At 42.4% G+C, this 19400-nt stretch overlaps 2 protein-coding genes across 3 annotated transcripts; both read right to left on the bottom strand.

Annotated features, from left to right (window-relative positions):
- Nucleotides 1–238: 238 nt before the first annotated feature.
- On the bottom strand, nucleotides 239–8089 carry Kcnrg (potassium channel regulator). 2 transcript variants are annotated; one of them, XM_075949906.1, is made up of 3 exons: nucleotides 7512–8089; nucleotides 3407–3457; nucleotides 239–3305 (listed from the first exon to the last, which is right to left on the bottom strand). In XM_075949906.1, the coding sequence occupies exons 1-3, from the start codon at nucleotides 8087–8089 to the stop codon at nucleotides 3071–3073; spliced, it is 864 nt and encodes a 287-aa protein (XP_075806021.1). In that variant the 3' UTR covers nucleotides 239–3070. The 2 variants fall into 2 exon arrangements, with proteins under 2 accessions (XP_075806021.1, XP_075806022.1); XM_075949907.1 differs by lacking the exon at nucleotides 3407–3457.
- On the bottom strand, nucleotides 4886–19349 carry Trim13 (tripartite motif containing 13). Its single transcript, XM_075949904.1, has 3 exons — nucleotides 19231–19349; nucleotides 18843–18942; nucleotides 4886–11183 (listed from the first exon to the last, which is right to left on the bottom strand). Exon 3 carries the CDS (start codon nucleotides 11175–11177, stop codon nucleotides 9954–9956), a length of 1224 nt encoding a protein of 407 aa, XP_075806019.1. The 5' UTR covers nucleotides 11178–11183; nucleotides 18843–18942; nucleotides 19231–19349; the 3' UTR covers nucleotides 4886–9953.
- Between the last annotated feature and the right edge of the window lie 51 nt (nucleotides 19350–19400).

The following is a 19400-nucleotide window of genomic DNA, read 5'->3' as shown; positions in this document are numbered from 1 at the left end:
TGAGTTCCTTGGTTTCACTCTATATTGAGTGGGACACTAACTGGAATATGTAGGTATGGGTCTTTCATAATGGGAGACAGACAATACAGTTTTCATAAAATGGTGTAGGTTATTCGTGCCACAAGAAAGTCAGTATTCTTGTGTAAGAACAAAAAACATTTTCATGTAGGGACCAATCAACTCTTCTTCATTGAGTTAATTTGCTTATTTTGTTTTTAAAATATTTTTATTTATGTGCATGTCTGTGTGTATATATCAGTACGCACAGAGGCAAGAGGATGGTGTTGAATCCCCTAGGATTGAAGCCACAGGTAGTTGTGAGCCATCTCTCAAGCTCATTTATGAAAACACAAATAATATACCACTATACTCAATGGTATATAAAGTGAATTGGAGTTATTCCTGTAAAAGTTTTCTGAGAGGTGCTACTAGAACTTAATTTTATCTACAAAGAGTCCTTACATAGTGAAAAAACAGGATCTAATTTGAGACTAAAAAGTCTTAAGCAGAAGAAAACTTTATGACAAACTTGAGAATTAGTTTGCTCGTGTCTGACTTTTCTTCTATACTGTTTGCATCTAACAAACTTCAACTTTGCTTTGTGCTTGTGCTGATTCTAATAACAGGAACAGTTACATTATTAGAAGTATCGATCACTAGAAATTTTGCTAGTGTTAAAAAGATTTGTTAAAAGCAAAGTTTAGTAGTATAAAAGTTACCATATGGAAAGTTTCTATCAGTCACTAACTTAATAAATTACTAAAAGTTGAAGGTTTTTTTTTTTTTGTTTCCCACAACCTAGAATTCAGAAGCAACTCTTAGAAATGTCAACATTTTTACCAATTTTTTTTTTTCATTTTTTGAGACTGTTTTTCTGTGTAGGATTAGTTGGCCTGGAACTCGCTCTGTAGACCAGGAAGGGTGTGGCACAGTAAAACCTCTGTCATTATGAAACAATAGGTCTCACTATGCCACCAGAGTGGCCACAATCCCTGGTGTACACATGCAATCTTTCAGGTATGACTTCTTCCTTGTCAATACTTACTTATTTTTGTTTTGTTTTAACCTTTCTCCTCCTCGCCATGTGCACCATGATGTTTCAAAAATAAGGCTGGTACCATGAATATGAAAGCTGCAATTTGCAAGGTATGGCATCTAGAACTTAGGATGCCAATCAGAATGGGTGCAGTTCTAATTAAATGATCAGGTAACATCACAACATGCCAGGGTGCAACATCAAAACTGCACGTTGTTTTTTTTTTTTCTCTTGATGGATCAGAGGTTCCACATTGCCTCCAGTCTCTTTGTTGTGTTTTCTGTTGAGCCCCATCAGAACTCCCCCATCCTCCATGTTGAAGGCTAGCACCACCTTGGGGTTGTCTTTCTGGCACTAAAGGTTCACCATAGCTTCCATGTGATGATCTTTAACATAGAACTTTTGGTCTTATTTTGAAGATGATTTCTCTGTGTAGCCTTGGCTGTCCTGAAACTCGCTCTATAGATCAACCAGACTAACCTCAGACTTAGAGCTCTGCCTGCCTATGCCTCTTGAGTGCTAGAATTGAAGGTATGTGCCACCACTGACTTAAGTGTTTCGTGGCAGGACCTCTCAATGAGCTGCAGGGTTTTGCAGCTAAAGCTGAGTCAGGAAGCCTCTCTTAGATGAGGCACTTGCTTGCCTCTAGCAAGCAGAGTAGACCCGAGAAATTGCTGCTACCACTTCGGGCGCCATTTTATTGTAATAGGAACAGCAGGGCTGTGTCCCCAGCACCCCGGCTGCCTGCTAGCTTATGCCCCGAAATAACAACACACAAACTGTATTCTTTTAAACACTGCTTGGCCCATTAACTCTAGCCCTTACAGGCTAATTCTCATATCCCGATCAACCCATCTCTAATAATCTGTGTAGCATCAGTCTTACCAGGAAAGATTCTAGCCTACATCCATCCTGAGTCTGAGCTTCATGCGTCTGCCTCAGAGAGCAGAGCTATCGCGTCTGCCCGGGAGAGGGGAGCATGGCCTCTCTGAGCTCACTTCCTCTTCCTCCCAGCATTCTGTTCTGTTTACTCCACCCACCTATGTTCTAACCTATCAGGGCAAGCAGTTTCTTTATTTAATTAACCAATGACCTTCCTTCAACAGAAGGCCTAACTAATACAAATATTTTTTTTAAAAAAATTTTCTTGAATGAATTGCAAACTTTGAAGTATTTCCATACAACAGCTTTTCACTCAACTATAAGCAAACACTACAAGTTTTGATGAAGTTATTTCTTTTTTAGGTGTTATCCTATTGCTTAAAAATAACAAATATAAAATGAGAGAAACTAAGTCATTTAGGTATGTTTTAAATGTTATTCTAAAACTTCACCAAATTTAGATACTGTATAATTTATAAGTTTAGCACAATACTGTATATATAGTACCATTAGAAACTTCTCAAACATCTTATATTTAAGTAAGGGAGATATGGTTTTATTATGATATACAAGTCTAAGCAGAATGATCAGCTGCTGGGGAGTACAGGTTAGTCATAGAGGTTTCAGTCACTGACACTGCAGGTAAACAAGGGGAAGGGAGAAAACAAGGTCTCAGAGAAGAGATTGGTTTGAAAGCAAGTGACCCATGATCATTATCATTATTAACAGTTACTGAGTGCCTACCACATGCCAGGCAACATGAGAACTTTGTTCCCTTTAACCAACACTCTCATATCTATGAGGGGATACTCTTTTCTCCCTAGTTAATAGATAAAGTTGAAACACAGAAATGCCTCACTTAAGCCACATAGCTAATAAATGACTAGACTAGACTCAGACACAGTCCAGAGCCCATTTTTAAAAGCTATGGGATTTCATGGAAGGAGCAAGTGCTAAACCCCCTGTGTAGTGTTGTTTTGAGAGAGTCTGCAGGGTAACTTTAAGCTTGACGGGCTGGGTTGCCCAGGGCAAAAAAGCAGGTAGAAGAGAACATCCAAAGTCAGACCAAGTCCAAATCTGACAGCACACATGCTCCAGGTATGGAATTTCCAAACAAGAAGAGCATGTTCCCTTTACTGTCTTTTTACAGTGTTACTTCTGGGATGGCGGTGGTATGGTGGTATTTTCTGGTTTTGGTGTTTTATTCTCCCCAAGGACTTGAGGGCGTTTTATCCTTTCAAAGACATAGCATTCACTTTTGTCTCCAGAGGCTGGTGTTCTAGTGCTGACCAGATGAAAGCCTTCCTTTAATAAAGTATCGATCAGCAAGCCGAAGACATTTGTTCCATTTGCCAATTTTCGGTTATCAGGCTTTATGGAAATGTACCTGGGACATACAAAGAAGTGTTTGATTACAAAGCATTCCATTAATAACTAATAAAACTACACATATAAACTTATTTACAACCTCAGATAAAGGCATCATACCTTTCTCTTTTTTTGTTCGAGACAGGGTTTGTGTAGCCCATGATGGATGGCCTTGATGAAAAAAGAGAAAAAGGAAAGGAACATGACTGCTCCTACATACAATGGAAGAGAAAGTTTATAGATAAAAGGGAGAGCACAGCCAGAGGCAGGGACAAGTGGGAGAGTTCAGTGGACATGACCCTGAGTCATGTGAGGATGGGGGAGGGGCATAGAGACTAGGGAGAGTGGGGCTAGAGGAACCAGGTACAGCAGCCAGGAGGCCCAAGAGAGTAAACAAAAAGGACCAGGTAACCAAAATGGATAGATTAAATAGGGAAGGGTATGCCAGCCAGGAGAACCCTGTAACAGGAATAAGGGATGCTGGAAGAACTTGGATGCCAGCATCTGCTTTGTTAAACGGGTACCTAAACCATGTTTCCCAAGTCTGAAACTCAAACTCATGATCCTCTGCCTCAGACAAAATGTTAGGATTACAGGTTACAGGTGTGCACTCCGGGCTTGGCAACATATTTTTATGAGACATAATCTTACTTTTTATCCCTTACTGTCCTGGAACTCATTATGTAGACCAGGCTGGTCTCAAACTGACCCATAACATTTAACAGATTTTCTTTTTGAGATTTCCTTTTCAAATTTGAATCAATAACTAAATATATTAGAGACTTGATTCCAAATCATCTGTTACATTTGTGAATATAATTAATATCGTTGCCTTATGTTATTTTCTGCAGCAATTTTGTCAAAGAACTGCCCTAATTTTTGAAAGTGTGTAACTTATTTCCAGGATTTTTTTCAGTTTGCTTTTACCCAATTTGACTAAATGATTGTTAAATTGTTTTTATTAATACTGTGCTTTCACAATTTTCTACTGAACCTAATTATTAGTACTGCCATTATAACTCGTGGTTTATTCATCAAACCAGCCTTTTCAGGTTAAAATTTGAAGATATAAAATGTTAAGACTCCATTTTATTGCTACCTTTTCATCAACAATTGCCTATTATTGGAAAGCAAAACATGGTAGTCAAAAACCAGATTGAAACTGAAAAGGCAGTGGTAGCTCACAGCTTTAATCTCAGCACTCAGGAGGCATAGCCAGGTGTATCTCTCTGAGTTCAAGGCCAGTCTGGTCTGCAGAGTAGAGAACAGTCAAGGCTACACAAAGAATCCATCTCTTAGTACTCCACAAAGCCAGCACATGGCTCCAGAAAATCCTGCCCATGCTTGCTCTAGTAATAGCAATATAATATGGAGGATATCTGCCATCAAGGATGTTTTTCTGTCTTCCCGCTGTTTGTTCTGAAAATGTGAAAAACGGCTTAGGTTAGTTCCCAGCAGATACCAAAGCTGTAAGTAGTTTCATGAGTGTAAAACAATGAGCATATCCCTAGTTATTACTAACTGAGGTTATGTTCAGGAACTCACTAGTGGCAAAGAAAAAAACTAACAGTTAAAGATTATCAATCTACAAAGCACATCTCAAAAAAAAAGTTTATTGTGTTTGATGCAAGATTTTAACAGTAGTAAAGCATTTCATCTATTCCAAAGTCTGGATCTAAATTATACGGTTTAGAAACAGTTGTCAGAAAGTTACAGAATATCACAAGACTATTAAGATACAAATAGGAAGTAATTAAAAAAAAAAGGTAGAATGTACTTTGACGAACCATTGAGCCAAAACTATGTTAACTGATTCCCTGTAAAGCCAAACTGAAAAGGGATTTCAAGACACAAGAAAGGGATGAACTAACAGAAAATCTGCACTTCTCTCTAGTTGCAGAACCCAGGGCTTCCAGTGCATGATAGGCAAGGACTCCTTCACTAAGTTCCATCACACCTTATTTTTAAAAAGTTGCAGTCAACTATACTTTTCCATCTAGTTTAATATAAAACGGAGATATGAGAAAATGACAACAAAAGATACTCTAGAATTCTGAGACCATGACTTGAACTAAGTATAAGTAGTATGTTGTTACATGACGGGCAACTAAAGATGCAAGCCAGGGACCAGAGAGAATAACCACGTAACTGAGCCTGCTAAGAACATACTGAAGATGCTTATAAGTCAGCCAGGCTTATTCTACCATATCCACCATCCACAAACATCTGAATAGATACTCAGACCAGAGACTAGCAAAAATTACAGATTAACTGCCAACATCTACTCAAAAATGGTTCTGACCAGAGCTGTCACCCAATCACCACTTATTTCCTTGTCACTTTAAATAGATAATATATCACTATTCTGAAACTGGCACTATGTAAATTGAGAAGAATTCCAAACTGAAAACAACCAAAAATGCCGCCACATAGTAACTGGGTGAGGGAACATATGTCTATAATCTTAGCACTCAGGAGGCAGATACAAATGAATCAGAAGTTCCAGGCTAGCCAGGGACACATGAGACCCTTTAGAAAATAGTAACTAAAGAAATAGCTCTGGTTTTAGAATTATCTGTTATGATTTGCAAAGAAAACATTCTGTGCTGTTTCTGAAACGTAACAAAAGGGGGGGGGTCACTTGATAGTGTATATAAAAGAATGATCCAATTTCAGTTGCTAATCTTGTTTTATAAGATAATTTGTTCCTCCAAATTTTAAAAGAACATTTAGTATTTCCAAGATTTCTCTTCACCTACTGTGTGTCTTCCTAAAACTGAGGTTGCCATTTGTCCTTAAGTTTCTAACTTTCTGAAAAGGGATGCTAAAAAAGGTCATTTCCATTTAATTAAAATTTAAGCTGGGCGATGGTGGCGCACTCCTTTAATCCCAGCACTCGGGAGGCAGAGGCAGGCGGAGCTCTGGTAGTTCGAGACCAGCCTGGTCTACAAGAGCTAGTTCCAGGACAGGCCCCAAAGCTACAGAGAAACCCTGTCTCGAAAAAAAATTTTTTTTAAGCAAAAAATTCCATTATTTCTCTTATTTAAGTACTTCTTCCCCCAATGAAAACGAAGAGCAGAGTGTAAAGCAGTTTGGCAACAACAGGACCTTAGATGTTCTTTGTGGTTTATTTGATTGGTACCCATTTCTAAGATGACATTTCAGCTTCTTTGGAAGACCAGGAAATAGAAAGTATATAGATTTATTGTCATTCTAAGTTATACTGCTCATGGTTTACCAGTTGGTAGCTGAGACTAAGAGGTGTGCTGTGGGAGAAATACCAACCACTGGCCTCCTTCCTGACCACTACTGTAAAGACTAAGCACTCTAAAATATGTCTGTCTCTCAAGAGTACCTGATTTTGAATGATGAAAGTACAGAACACAAAAAGTTTTTTGTTTCCTCCTAAACTTAACCAGCTTTTACAGTTGGTAATAATCATACACAGCATTAAGTTGTTTTTTTGTTTTGTTTTGAGACAGGGTTTCTCTGTGGCTTTGAAGCCTGTTGTATATCAGACTGGCCTTGAACTCACAGAGATCCACCTGCCTCTCCAGAGTGCTGGGGAATGAAGGCATGCACCACCATCACCTGGCCTGCATTAAGACATTTTTAACAGAGGATGAGGTAGTGTATCCCTGACTATAGAGCAGAAATCAGCCTTAGGATCAGCCAAGAGCAGGAGAGGCAGGTGCAGTGGTGGTGCTCACTTTCAGTCTAGCACAAGAGAGGCAGAGGCAGAGTTCCAGGCCAGCCAGAGCTACATAATATGACCATGTCTCAAGACAAAACAAAAAAGAAATCTAAAATAAAATAAAGAGGCAGTCATCCTTTTTAAGTTCTAGACAGACAAAAGCATAGTGTGTAAAGGAATCAGGTCAAAGCACAGAACATCTCCTATGTGCAAGCCAGAAACAAGCTGATTCAGTCTAAGCCATTCACTAGCAATGGAATATAATCTACAGAATCAGTTACTCTTATAACTACACTGAAAACAGTTTCTATTTCCCTGGGCAGTCTTGGTTTATTACCTGTCCCACAATACTTTCTTAGTCTGAAAGGACCCAAGTTTAGAAAATACCTACTTGTTCTAGCTGAACAAAACATTAGTCTGAATAAACTTTTTTTTTTGGGCCAGAAAGAGTATTAAGCATAAAGAACTTTCAGTTTTGAGAGAAAATGTCAGAAAACTGGAATAAAGGAGACACTTCAGTATTCAAAATACCTGACTCCAGCATGGTTCTCAATAGTGCCATCAGAGCCACAGTGGAAAACCAGGTCATGGTGAGAAGGTCTTTGTGGAGGCAGTGGAAGTAAAGTCACCTGAGGAGGGAAGGGGTTACCGCTCCGGGCCAGTCCTGTAGGTTGCTCTACAAACACTGTAATCCTTCTAGCTAGCAGCTCGATGGTTTTGTTGCAAGAGCCAAACACTCTGAAAAAGGCTTGAGTATTTCTGTTTAGGAAATGCACCTCCATGAGAGCAGGTCTTGATTGTAGCAGGTGCTGGCTTAAGAGCTCAACAAGAGAATCGAGTTCATAGAAAAGCGCCTCTCTCTGAAGCCTAAGGTAGTCTGAAAAGTCAGACGGTAATAGAAGCTCACGATTCCTCAGAAAATCTAAAATGAAACTAAACAAAGCACCATCTCTATCCACAAAAATCTGGCCATTAGCTGTCTTGAACTCTGGGTCTCTACCATCTACCATGCCTGCCAACCGAGAGGTAGGGAACTGCTTTAGGGTAGAGAGCCTTGTTGTGAAGATCTTCCCTCCCACGTTCAGAGTGACCAGGTCCTCACTACTCATTCTTCCTGGCTTCTCATTAGAGGCTACAAACCATTAACTCAACCTGCTACCATAAATGTTATATATGATTAAGAAACCGGGAAGTGGAGATAGAAACTCGACCTAAATTCCAAGGTTACTATTGTCAAGACAAATAGTGGATCCATAGCTGTGTTTGCAAATGTGAGTTGCTTGGGAACTTGCAGTGTATAAAACAGAAACAGCAAGTGAAACAGAATGTCAATATACCTCATGATTTCAAATAGATCCCTGTCCTGTAATCTACTAGATACAAAACAAAGTCTTGCAATAGGAGTGTGGTTTAGGGGTAGAGCCCTTGCTTCATGTGTGAGGACTTGAGTTCCATCTCTAGCACTGAAGAAATCAGTCTCCATGAAACCCTAACATAAATCTGTATCTCAAGCAAAATCACTAGGAAAAGAAAACCACTCTCTCCACAGACATTTACCAAGCCCTCGTGGCTGAGGAAAGGCTTATAAAAAAAAAAAAAAACCCGTGAGTTAGGCTAAGAATAAACAGCCTTTACCTCACCTTCAACTTGACCGTCTCATGACTAGTAGCTGAGGAAGATACTCTGCTTTATTTTTTAATTTTTATTTTATGGGCAGTGGTGTTTTGCCTACATGTTTGTCTATGTGAGTGTCTGATTGAGTTATAGGCAAGTATGAGCTGCCATGTGGATGAATTGAACACAGCTCTGGAAGAACAGCCAGTGTTCTTAACCACTAAGCCATCTCCCCAGCCCTTCCTCCCTCCAAAAACAGTTTCTCTGTGTAACAGCCCTGACTGTTGTGTTGCCAGCTTTTCTCATCCCTGGTCACTTTAGTTCTTCTCAACCAAATCAAGGGATGAGGTAACTGCTCTCTAAAACCCAACTTAATGGGCTTCCGAAGGCCCATTTTCCCATGGCAGAAACAAGGGGACTAAAACAGTCTTAAGATTTGTTTTCTTTGAATTCTAAGCAAGGTGAGAAAATTGCGTACTTCTGTCCTGTGGCCATCTTTCTCTCTAATGAGCAGAGAGGTCAAGTCTTTACCTGATGGCTTTATCCTTTAGCGTGACGGCAATTGTGGAAGGAACCCAGTCCACTTGCCTACAGCCTACAGATGTAGGAAGCCGAGTCTGACGACAGGCAGGTGGACTGGGTTGGCTGTACAGTTGCTATGCACTTGACAGCACAACCGCAGCATTGGGTACCAGTTAAAGATGGCTTTCCCAACTGCTGCCCTGCCTGTATACACAGCTCCCTAAGAGCTGTGTCACCTCAGTGAAGAGTTCCCAAAGATCACTGTAATGCCAGTACTTGGGAGATTTGAGGTAGGACTACCAGGTCAGGCCTGGCAAAAAGAAGAGGGCGGAGAGATTGGGTTTCCAAACTTACAAGATTTACGGTGTCATGAGAAAGACTCCTCTAAAGCAAACTTGGGAACCCATACATTCCTGGTCTTCACTTTGGAATGTGACAGTCTGCTCGATGACTCAGTACCAATGACATGTTAGCTCGTGTGCGCTACGTCATGGATAGCATGTTAAAACTCTTGCTTACTTACTTCTTGCCCAGGCTGGTCTCAAAGTCCCAGGCTCAAGAGATACGAGGTACAGATACAGTCATGTGCCGTTTATCACAGGACAAATTCAGCCAATAAAAGAGGGAAAGCACTTATTTTAGAACTCTGTTCAAAAGAAGGGGAGTGTGGGACTACTAAACTTCACTTTTAGTTTTATGCTGATGTTTGAATAACATATAAAAGACATTATCAAAGGAATACTTTTAAAAGAAACAACAGGCTGGAATCTTGCCCAAATCTGCGTTATTCCTGTGTTCTCTGACACTCCCACCAAGAAACAGAGCTATGTAGTTGATTTACAGCAGCTTATATCTGCACACAAATTCTGCCACAGTGTTCAGTGCCACCAAACCAAAACTTCTGACTTTTTCACTAAAAATGAAAAACCCATCCGTCATCTGTTCCCAGAAAAAAACAGACTGTTGTACAAAGTCAGCTGACTTAGTCAGGTAAGAGCTGACACTTGAAAGGTAGTCTTTGCAAGCTGCTAACTCATCGAATGGAGACCACTCCAGGAATACGGTAGGACCAAAGAATACGAGGAGACCCAGCAGAACCACCACCATGAACAGCTGGTAGGAGCGCCAGGGAATCTTGCTAACGAACACGCCGGTGTCTTGAGGCAAAGAGAGCTTATCCACATCGACTAGTTTAATGTTCTCCCACTGGCTGGTATCAAAATTCTTCATTAAAGGGCTTGTGGGCAAATTGGAGGGTGGCAAAGGCGTTTCCTTGATTACTTTGATTTTCTCCCTGAACTCCTGCATCTGTTGCAAAAATATAATAGGTTCTGACACATCCTTGAAAGCCTCGGCGATGTTAAAGGCCATCCGCTGCTCCTGCAAAATAGTGCTGAGTTTGTTGATCTCTGGATCATAGGCTTGCATAACTGCAAGCTTCATAGTCTCAAAGTCAGACAGGATTTCATTCTTCTTTTGATCTAATGTATGTTGTAACTTCTCAAAAAACTCCTTTACTTTATCAGAATCTTTAGTGAGTAACTGTAAGGATTTCCTTTTGTTTGTTTCCAAAGTATCCAAGCGGGAAAGAGCATCTCCCCGGCGCCAAGTCTCAAAACTCTGAAAGAGGGACTCAAAGGCATTCCTTTCTTGAGCATAGGCATCTTCAATAGAAGAGAAGACATGCTTAGTGTGGTCGCCACAGGTAGCACAGATCCCACAAATGAGCTGCATATCAGTTACACAGAAAATGTTGAGAGGCTGTCCCAAGTGTCCTTTGCACACTGGCATTTTGGGAGAAATCTTGATTTTGTTGTATTTCTCCACAATACCCTTGAGGGAGTAATTAACCTGCAGACTGTTGACCCCGGTCGCTGAAGTCTCCTTCCGGCAGGTAGGACACTTGAACGGAGATGGTCTCCACAGTGAATTCCGCACGTTCCCCTCTAGAAGCCCTTCTAAACATTTCTTGCAGAAGTTGTGTGAGCAGGGCAAAACTCGGGGATCATCAAACAAACTGCAGCAAATGGGGCACGTGAGATCTTCTTCAAGTAGCTCCATTACATCCTGCCACAGAGAAAGAAACATTTAGCTCTGGAAAGCCCCTCTAAAGTAGTTACAAGACACTATCTTCCCAATAGAATGATCTGCTGACATAATCAAAGGATTTAAGAAATTTGGGGAAGGCATGCATACTAAAGCATATTGAACTCACTGGGACAAGAGCACACTCCTGTACACAAGGCCTTTGTGAGAGCTTCCCAACAACAGCCTTAGCTAAGACAGGGTTAGGACTGGGACAACTGCACACTGAGCCAACAGGACCCAGCATTGTTTTAAAACAGAGCTGACTACTAGATGCCAGAAACAGAGTCTCAGTGTCTGCAACAGAATGGGCTCTTTACGCTGGGCCCACAAGTATAAAATGGTATGCTACTTAAAGACAGAAGCACACAATAGAAATCCAAGCATGTACTCTACTCCAGCTTTTACTGGAAACTGGCATATTTTCTATTTCAAAGAACAGATGACAGTCATTTAAGAGAACCACAGTTTAAAAAGCACAAAAGAACTGAACTAAACCTTGCCTAGGGAATTGAATGAGGTGGATTTCTGCTATTGGTTGGGTGGGTTTTTTTTTTTTAATTATTATTCATTGTTTTTAAACAAATTCATCCTATATCCTTTACACTACAGCAGTAGTTCTCTCTATGACGAGCAGAAACCTAAGTGTCCCTCTTTCACCAAAAGAATTTCCATACTGATGTGCCCTGCTGACTGATGTTTGCACCGACTTTGTCAAAGCAACGGAGGTAGACCCTGCTGAGCTGTAACAGGAATAGAGCCAGACTGTAAGAGGCACTGAAGGGCATCCCCACTCACTGTCCTTCAGGGGCACAGAGGAGAGGGGAGGAGCCACTGTCAGGGAGAAGGCTCTTAGCCAGGCTGATTCAAGCACACACCTAGAATCCCAGTACTCAGAAGGACAAAGAAGGAAGGATATGAGTTCAAGGCAACAGGGCTACAAAGCAAGGTCCACCCTAGACTGGACTATGAGATGCGACTTCAAAAACAAACAAATAATAAAATCTTGACGATTCAGCAAAAATTACTCATTTTGTCAAATCCCGATTCTTGTCTATGGCTTTTAAACATGTATGACAAATAAGAGCTGTACACAAAAGCACGGCCAAGCTACAAGAGAGGCCAGCTGCTTTTATTAGTAAGCTAGCACTATGCAGATTAGGTAGCTGATGAACATCTTGAGAAGGAGTTGCTACTTCCAGAACACAGTACTTCAACAATGGAAACGCTTGGTTTTTACATTAAAATTCATATTTTTGCAAAGTATATCTATTTCTTGTAAGCATCCCATTAAAGATTTTGATAAATGGTGAACTTAATAAATATGAAGGCTACTATAAAATAAGTCAATACTGCAGGTCTATGAAACAGTGATCTATTTCAAGTCAATATTATAAATCATTCACAGAGAGAAGACTCTTAAAATATTAGAAAGGACTGGAGTGTAGCTCAGTGGTAGAACACTTGCTAAGGCCCAGAGGTCAATTCCTAACACTGCAGAAATAAATCTAAAAAGGAACACAGACAAATAGGCTCACAATAAATATGACCCCATGCACTACAGTATAGCAAGGAATGGTGCTATTTGTTGAGGCTCAGCACACTACTAAAGAAGAGCAACAAGCTACTAAAATACTACTCCATTTATCAACCACAAATTTGTGTGATGCAAATTTTCCCTTGTATATGCTCATCAAAATAATCAGAACAGTTGTTTTCAATAAAATAAGCATCCAGGGCTGGGGCTATAGCACAAAGGTTGGTAGAAAGCTCACTTGACATGTTCAAGGCCCTAGGCTAATCATGGGTGGAGACCCCTGAGACTCCCCCAAAGGCAGAAAGCTACAGACCTATAAAGAATGTCTCATCACAATGGGGGGAGGTATTTTTACTAAATTGTTTGGTGACATACAATGATTTTATCGGTGCTATTTTGAATGAGTTAACGTGTTTTTAAGGCCTCAGTTCACTTCTAATATAGTCAGTAACTAGACTCTGTACATAATAAACCTTGGAATCCTCAGTCTTTAAGTATGTGGAGGTCAAAAACACTATTTCTCAATGCAAATCTGTTACGAGCCTTAATCCCTAAAGACCTAAAACCAAAATCAGCAATCAGTACTTCTTAACCCAAATTTACTTAGGGATACATAAAAACTACCGAAATAACAAAATAGGATAGAACACTCTCTACTGTACTGGTCATCAGATAATTTGGGGGTCGGAGTTGGGGTTAAAGCCTTCAGTGCACAGTGCACGTGCTGACCAGAGTCTCCCACTGAGCTACACACATGCCCAGCCACAGTAATTCTATCCATGGGTGTGTGTGCAGGTACACATGCACGTGCCTGTCACAGGCCAATGTTGTGGGGTATGTGTACACTGTGAAGATATACTGCGGATATATCTTTAATAAAGAGCTAAAGAGGGAACAGCTAGACAGGAGGTATAGGCAGGACTTCTGGGCAGAAAGAGGGGAAGCTGGAGATAAATCTAGGCACTCAAGAGACACATGGCTTTTTGTTTTTGTTTATCGGTGGGTTCTGTGAATTGAACTCAGTCCTTTATTCTATAAGCCAAGTAGTTTACTAACTTAGTTACTTTCCAAGATGCCTTCCTGGCTGATAAATTTAAACAGTTTTGAAATTCCTAAATCCTTAAGACAAGATGGAAATCCCCAAGATGCGGGAGGCCTAGATTCTGGCTATGTGGAAGAGCACCTGCTTAGCATGCTTGAAGCCCCGAGTCCAATGTCCAGCACTGAAAAACAAACCCCAAAGACACAAAGCATAATATAGCAGCTTTTCTTTTTGTTCCCAGTTTTACTCTCTTTTTTTACAACTACTGTTTATTCTGTGTGCATACATGGGGGGATCACAAGTTACGGGGGTCAGTTCTACCACCACACAGGCTCCAGGGATGGAGTTTACGGGGGTCAGTTCTCCTACCACATGGGCTCCGGGGATGGAGTTTACGGGGGTCAGTTCTCCTACCACATGGGCTCCGGGGATGGAGTTTACGGGGGTCAGTTCTCCTACCACATGGGCTCCGGGGATGGAGTTTACGGGGGTCAGTTCTCCTACCACATGGGCTCCGGGGATGGAGTTTACGGGGGTCAGTTCTCCTACCACATGGGCTCCGGGGATGGAGTTTACGGGGGTCAGTTCTCCTACCACACAGGCTCCAGGGATGGAGTTTACGGGGGTCAGTTCTCCTACCACACAGGCTCCAGGGATGGAGTTTACGGGGGTCAGTTCTCCTACCACATGGGCTCCGGGGATGGAGTTTACGGGGGTCAGTTCTCCTACCACACAGGCTCCAGGGATGGAGTTTACGGGGGTCAGTTCTCCTACCACACAGGCTCCAGGGATGGAGTTTACGGGGGTCAGTTCTCCTACCACATGGGCTCCAGGGATGGAGTTTACGGGGGTCAGTTCTCCTACCACACAGGCTCCAGGGATGGAGTTTACGGGGGTCAGTTCTCCTACCACATGGGCTCCGGGGATGGAATTTACGGGGGTCAGTTCTCCTACCACATGGGCTCCGGGGATGGAGTTTACGGGGGTCAGTTCTCCTACCACATGGGCTCCGGGGATGGAGTTTACGGGGGTCAGTTCTCCTACCACATGGGCTCCGGGGATGGAGTTTACGGGGGTCAGTTCTCCTACCACACAGGCTCCAGGGATGGAGTTTACGGGGGTCAGTTCTCCTACCACATGGGCTCCGGGGATGGAATTTAGGTTGCCACATTGGGCTGCAAGTGCTTCCACCCACTGAGCCACCTCACAGGCTCCCAGAAGAGATTTTTTAAGGGGAAGATTAACTTGTACGTAAGAATGAATGCGAAGCTGAGCAGGGTGGGGTAAGTCTGTATCCTAGCACCTGGGAAGCTAAGGCAAGAAGATCACGAGTTTTAGGATAGAATGAATGCATGAGTAGCCTTTACAGTATGCTTATGACTTTGAATGACTACTGTAAATTTCACATTTCCCTTCTCATTTTATTTGACTGCCTTAAAATTTCCGGTTCCCTGTTACTGTGTTCTCCATTTTCCCACAAGTTTTTCTTTGCCTCTGGTTCCCTCTCTCTTCTTTCATTCTGACCACCTTTGTTCTTGTTATTTAACACTAGAGTATGATGCAATTCTGTTGCCATTTTTACTTACAAATATACATTTTCCCTTTCAGTGTCTGTTCTTCAAACACACGATAGCCCACCTTAGAGATATGCTTTCTAATTGTTTACCTGTCATTCCGTTTGCTTTTAGAATGGTACTGTTTAAAAGCCTTATAGAAAAGTTTTAATTAAAACCTCTTAATTTCTGATCATTTCCTTAGATAGTTCCCTTAGAGCAATACCGGATCAAGGAATAAGCCATCTTTAAATTTTATTTGTACGTTTCTGTGTATGTGCGTGCGCGTGTGCATGCATGTTGCATATGTGTGAAGTAAGAGTGAAATTTATGGGGCTGGAGAGATGGCTCACAGGTTAAGAGCACCGACTGCTCTTCCAGAGGTCCTGAGTTCAATTCCCAGCAACCACATGGTGGCTCACAACCATCTGTAATGAGATCTGGTGCCCTCTTCTGGCGTGCGGGCATACATGGAGGCTGAACACTGTGTACATAATAAATAAATAAATTTTAAAAAAAAAGAGTGAAATTTATGGGCGTTGGTTCTCTTCTACCACTTGAGTCCTGTAGACGGAGCTCAGATCCTGGGAACAGTGTTAGCAAGCCATTTGCAAACTCTACAGATTGCCAAGTGTCTTTCTGAAAGGGTGTAGAGCTGGGCATGATGGTGCATGCCTTTCATCCCAGCACTTGGATTACTCACCTGGGCTTAAGCGTAAAACAATTGAAATCAGTCACCACTAGTGTGCACCTACACATCCTCTCTATGTTGTAAACAGTGCAAGGGGGAATCCTGGTGGGAAGCCCACACGGGTGAGACAAACATGGCCAGGCAGATAGATGGAACTGAAGTGGAAGTTTTACTGGGGGAAGGGAAGGGAGAGACAGGAAGAGACAGTGAGAGAGAAAGAGACCAGCCAGCTTCTTCAGAAGGGCAGTGGAAAAGAGATCAGGAGTGGGCAGAGCTTGTCTCTTAAGGGACCTTTGCACCTGAGCACAAGTAACAGCCATAGGACCCCTGAGCTGGCTAGGGTACTGCCTGAGTTCATCCTGTCAGGTGACAGGGGCCAGCATAATGCCCAAATCCTAACAGTATAGATCTTGAGAACAAAAGGGTAGGGATGAAATGTAAACTGTGGGCTCAAAACCAATGTAGCTAACCCCTAACTTTGTAAATAAAAGCATAGAGCCCAACTCACTTAGCCCCTCTACCACCAAAGCACAGACCTTGAGGTTTTCAAAATTCTAGGATGCAGCCCTATCCAAAAGTCAAAAATTCAGTATCCAGCAGAGGCACAGAAGCACACGCCTTTCATCCAATCCCAGCACTCAGAGTGCAGAGTTAGGCAGATCCATTCAAAGCTAGCCTGGTCAGCGTAGGTAATTGTCACAAAAAAAGAAAAAAATTCATATTCTAGGAGCTAAGAGTATAGCAAATGGTAGGGAATGTACTTGGCATTGGTTTCCATCCCCAGGATTAACATGGTGGAGGAATTAGTTCAGTATCTTTAAAAAAACAAAGTTTAAAAATCTCTTCTAAAACTTCTAAAAATCTCTTCTAAAACTCTATGGTTTTCACACATAACTTTTATCTATAGTACTGTCTTCATATTACTGGAAAATAAATACAAAGGAAATTTTATAAATTTACATAAACCATAATATAAACTTCAACTATACCAGTATATAAATACTATGGAAATTATAGACATATAAAGTGTTATATTTGAGCAAAAGAACAGGGCTCAACAGAGCTTAATACTCCTAGACAATGATTCCAAAGCAAAAACATTGGGTACCAGCTACACAGAAGCATGACCAAAGAAGGGCCAGATGTTGCCAGAGGTTTCTGTCCTGCCCAGTCCCACAGCCGTTCAGTCCCAAAGAAACACACAGAGATCTGTCTACATTAATCACAAACTGGTTGGCCTATTAGTTCAGGCTTCTTATTAACTCTTACATCCTGCATTAATCCATAATTGTTGTCTGTGTTAGCCACGTGGCTGGGTACCTTTATCAGCGAGGCATTCTCATCTTGCTTCCTCTGCATCTGGCTTAGGACAGCAGACTGACCCTTTCCTCTTCCCAGAATTCTCCTGTGCTCATTGCCCCGCCTATACTTGCTGCCTGGCTACTGGCCAATCAGCATTTCATTAAAATAATACTAGTGACAGGGTACAAACCATTGTCCACAGTAGCCAGATAGCCTGTCACACATGCACAGGGCAGAGCTGAGGCCGAGGAAAGCACCTGCAGTGTGAGCGATTCCAGCGCCAACAAAAAGCAAGCCCACAGATGGAAAGAGCAGTCTGCAGTTATAAGGACACATCAGTAATTAAGTCAACTGATACAAAGTAGAAGGTAAACCAAGAAACACATAAATTAAAGAAGTACTAGTGGAGGAAAGAAGCCTGAAGAAACGTATCTCCTGGGGATGAGCATGTCTGTCACTATGATAAAACCCATCACTGAGGTAAGTCAGGGCAGGAACTCAAGGCAAGACTGCTTGTTATTCCACACAACACTGCCTTCTACCACGGAACTCACAGACATCCAACAAAGCACAGCAGGCTCCATCAAGAATCCACCATGGCTGGCTGGCTGTGCGCTGGCCCATAACAGGCTTAGCTGGCTCAGGCACTCTTTCTCTCTTCCTCTCCTCTCCTCCCCTTCCTTCCCCTCACCTCTGGTTTTTCAAAAGAGGGTTTCTGGGTAGCTTTGGAGCCTGCCCTGGAATTAGCTCTTGTAGACCAAGTTGACCTCAAACTCATTAGTTGGCCCTCTTATCTGCCCAGGGATAGAGCTGCCCACAATGTGCTGGGCCCTCCTGTGTGAATTAAGACAGTCCCTCACAGACATATCCACAGACCAACCTGAAAAACTATTGGACTGAGACTGTTTTCAGGTGATCCTAGGCTGTGTCAAACTGATACTCAGACATCCAACAAAGCACAGCAGGCTCCATCAAGAATCCACCATGGCTGGCTGGTGTAGTTCAGGTACAGGTAGAGTACTTGGCTATCATACCCCAAGGTGTCCTGGGTTCTTTCCCCAGCAACAAATGATCACTCTAAAGCAAAACCTGGAACCAGCCAACATGCCAGAGTTCTAGCAGAAAGAATGTCTATACAATGGCATTCTACTTTTAAAGTGCCCAACATGCAAAGGTAGCGAGAGCTGCAGGAAACTCACACCATTCTATTGCCCCAGTAGCTGGACAACTCAAGAAAAACCTCACAAAAGAAATGCTGCCGAATCCCTTCTCTTCCTTTACGGCATAGCTGTATTAAATTATGTATAGTAATTGCCAAAGAAAAGAATGGCAAGCATGGATTCTGTCTGAGTTCTGAAATATGGAAAGAACAAAGACCACCTATCACTGAAGGAGGGTGGATGTGGACATATTCTCCGCAGTTCGATCTGGAATGGTCCCAGGACTAATAAAATGTGGCTTTTTAAAAATAATAATAATAAAATAAACACCAGAACATAAAGGAAAATACGTTTACCTCTGTCCCCGGGAAGCAGGTGTTTTCGGCAAGGTTACTATTTCTCTGGGAAAAGCCAGTTTTGTTTTTCCCCCACGTTTAACTGTAAAATTAGACAATGCTGTAGAGAAAGGAGAAAGGGTGTTATACACATGTATCAACATTTTTAACCCTTCATTTTCATTATTTTTTTTAATCTCCCCTCCCAACAACAACCAAAAAAAAAAAAAAAGCCAGCTCGCGGCATCTCGGCTTTCTGACCGGGGCGCCTCCCCAGCAGCGGACCTGCCCGACGGTGACACCCGGCCACTGTGGCCACGCCGCGCTGCCCGCCTCCGCCCACGCAGGTGTCCGCGGCCCACGGCGAGCGGCTCGGCCACCCCACCCCCACCCCCAGGACTCCGCTCACCTCCGGGGACTGCTGTGACCACGCGGGCCCGCAGCAAAATGGACACGGCGGCCACGCCCTCTGCCGCCGTCCGCCCCGCGCCTGCGCAGCGCCCTGCTCGTCCCACCTCTGCTAGCGCTCCCGTGACTGAGACAGGAGACGGTTTCGATTCTTGTACTTTTGGTTGCTGA

This window comes from Microtus pennsylvanicus, chromosome 15 (assembly GCF_037038515.1).
Source record: "Microtus pennsylvanicus isolate mMicPen1 chromosome 15, mMicPen1.hap1, whole genome shotgun sequence".
Taxonomy (NCBI): Eukaryota; Metazoa; Chordata; class Mammalia; order Rodentia; family Cricetidae; genus Microtus; species Microtus pennsylvanicus.
This window is presented reverse-complemented; position numbering and strand designations above follow the sequence as displayed.

What these genes read in the sequence shown, in the direction of transcription:
- Kcnrg (XM_075949906.1), bottom strand. Translation starts at nt 8,089, where the DNA reads ATGAGTAGTGAGGACCTGGTCACTCTGAACGTGGGAGGGAAGATCTTC. An exon ending in GAGAACCATGCTGGAGTCAG is followed by an intron (nt 3,458 to 7,511) that starts GTATTTTGAATA and finishes TTTTTCATCAAG; the next exon opens with GCCATCCATCATGGGCTACA. An exon ending in TCGAACAAAAAAAGAGAAAG is followed by an intron (nt 3,306 to 3,406) that starts GTATGATGCCTT and finishes TGTATGTCCCAG; the next exon opens with GTACATTTCCATAAAGCCTG.
- Trim13 (XM_075949904.1), bottom strand. Translation starts at nt 11,177, where the DNA reads ATGGAGCTACTTGAAGAAGATCTCACGTGCCCCATTTGCTGCAGTTTG.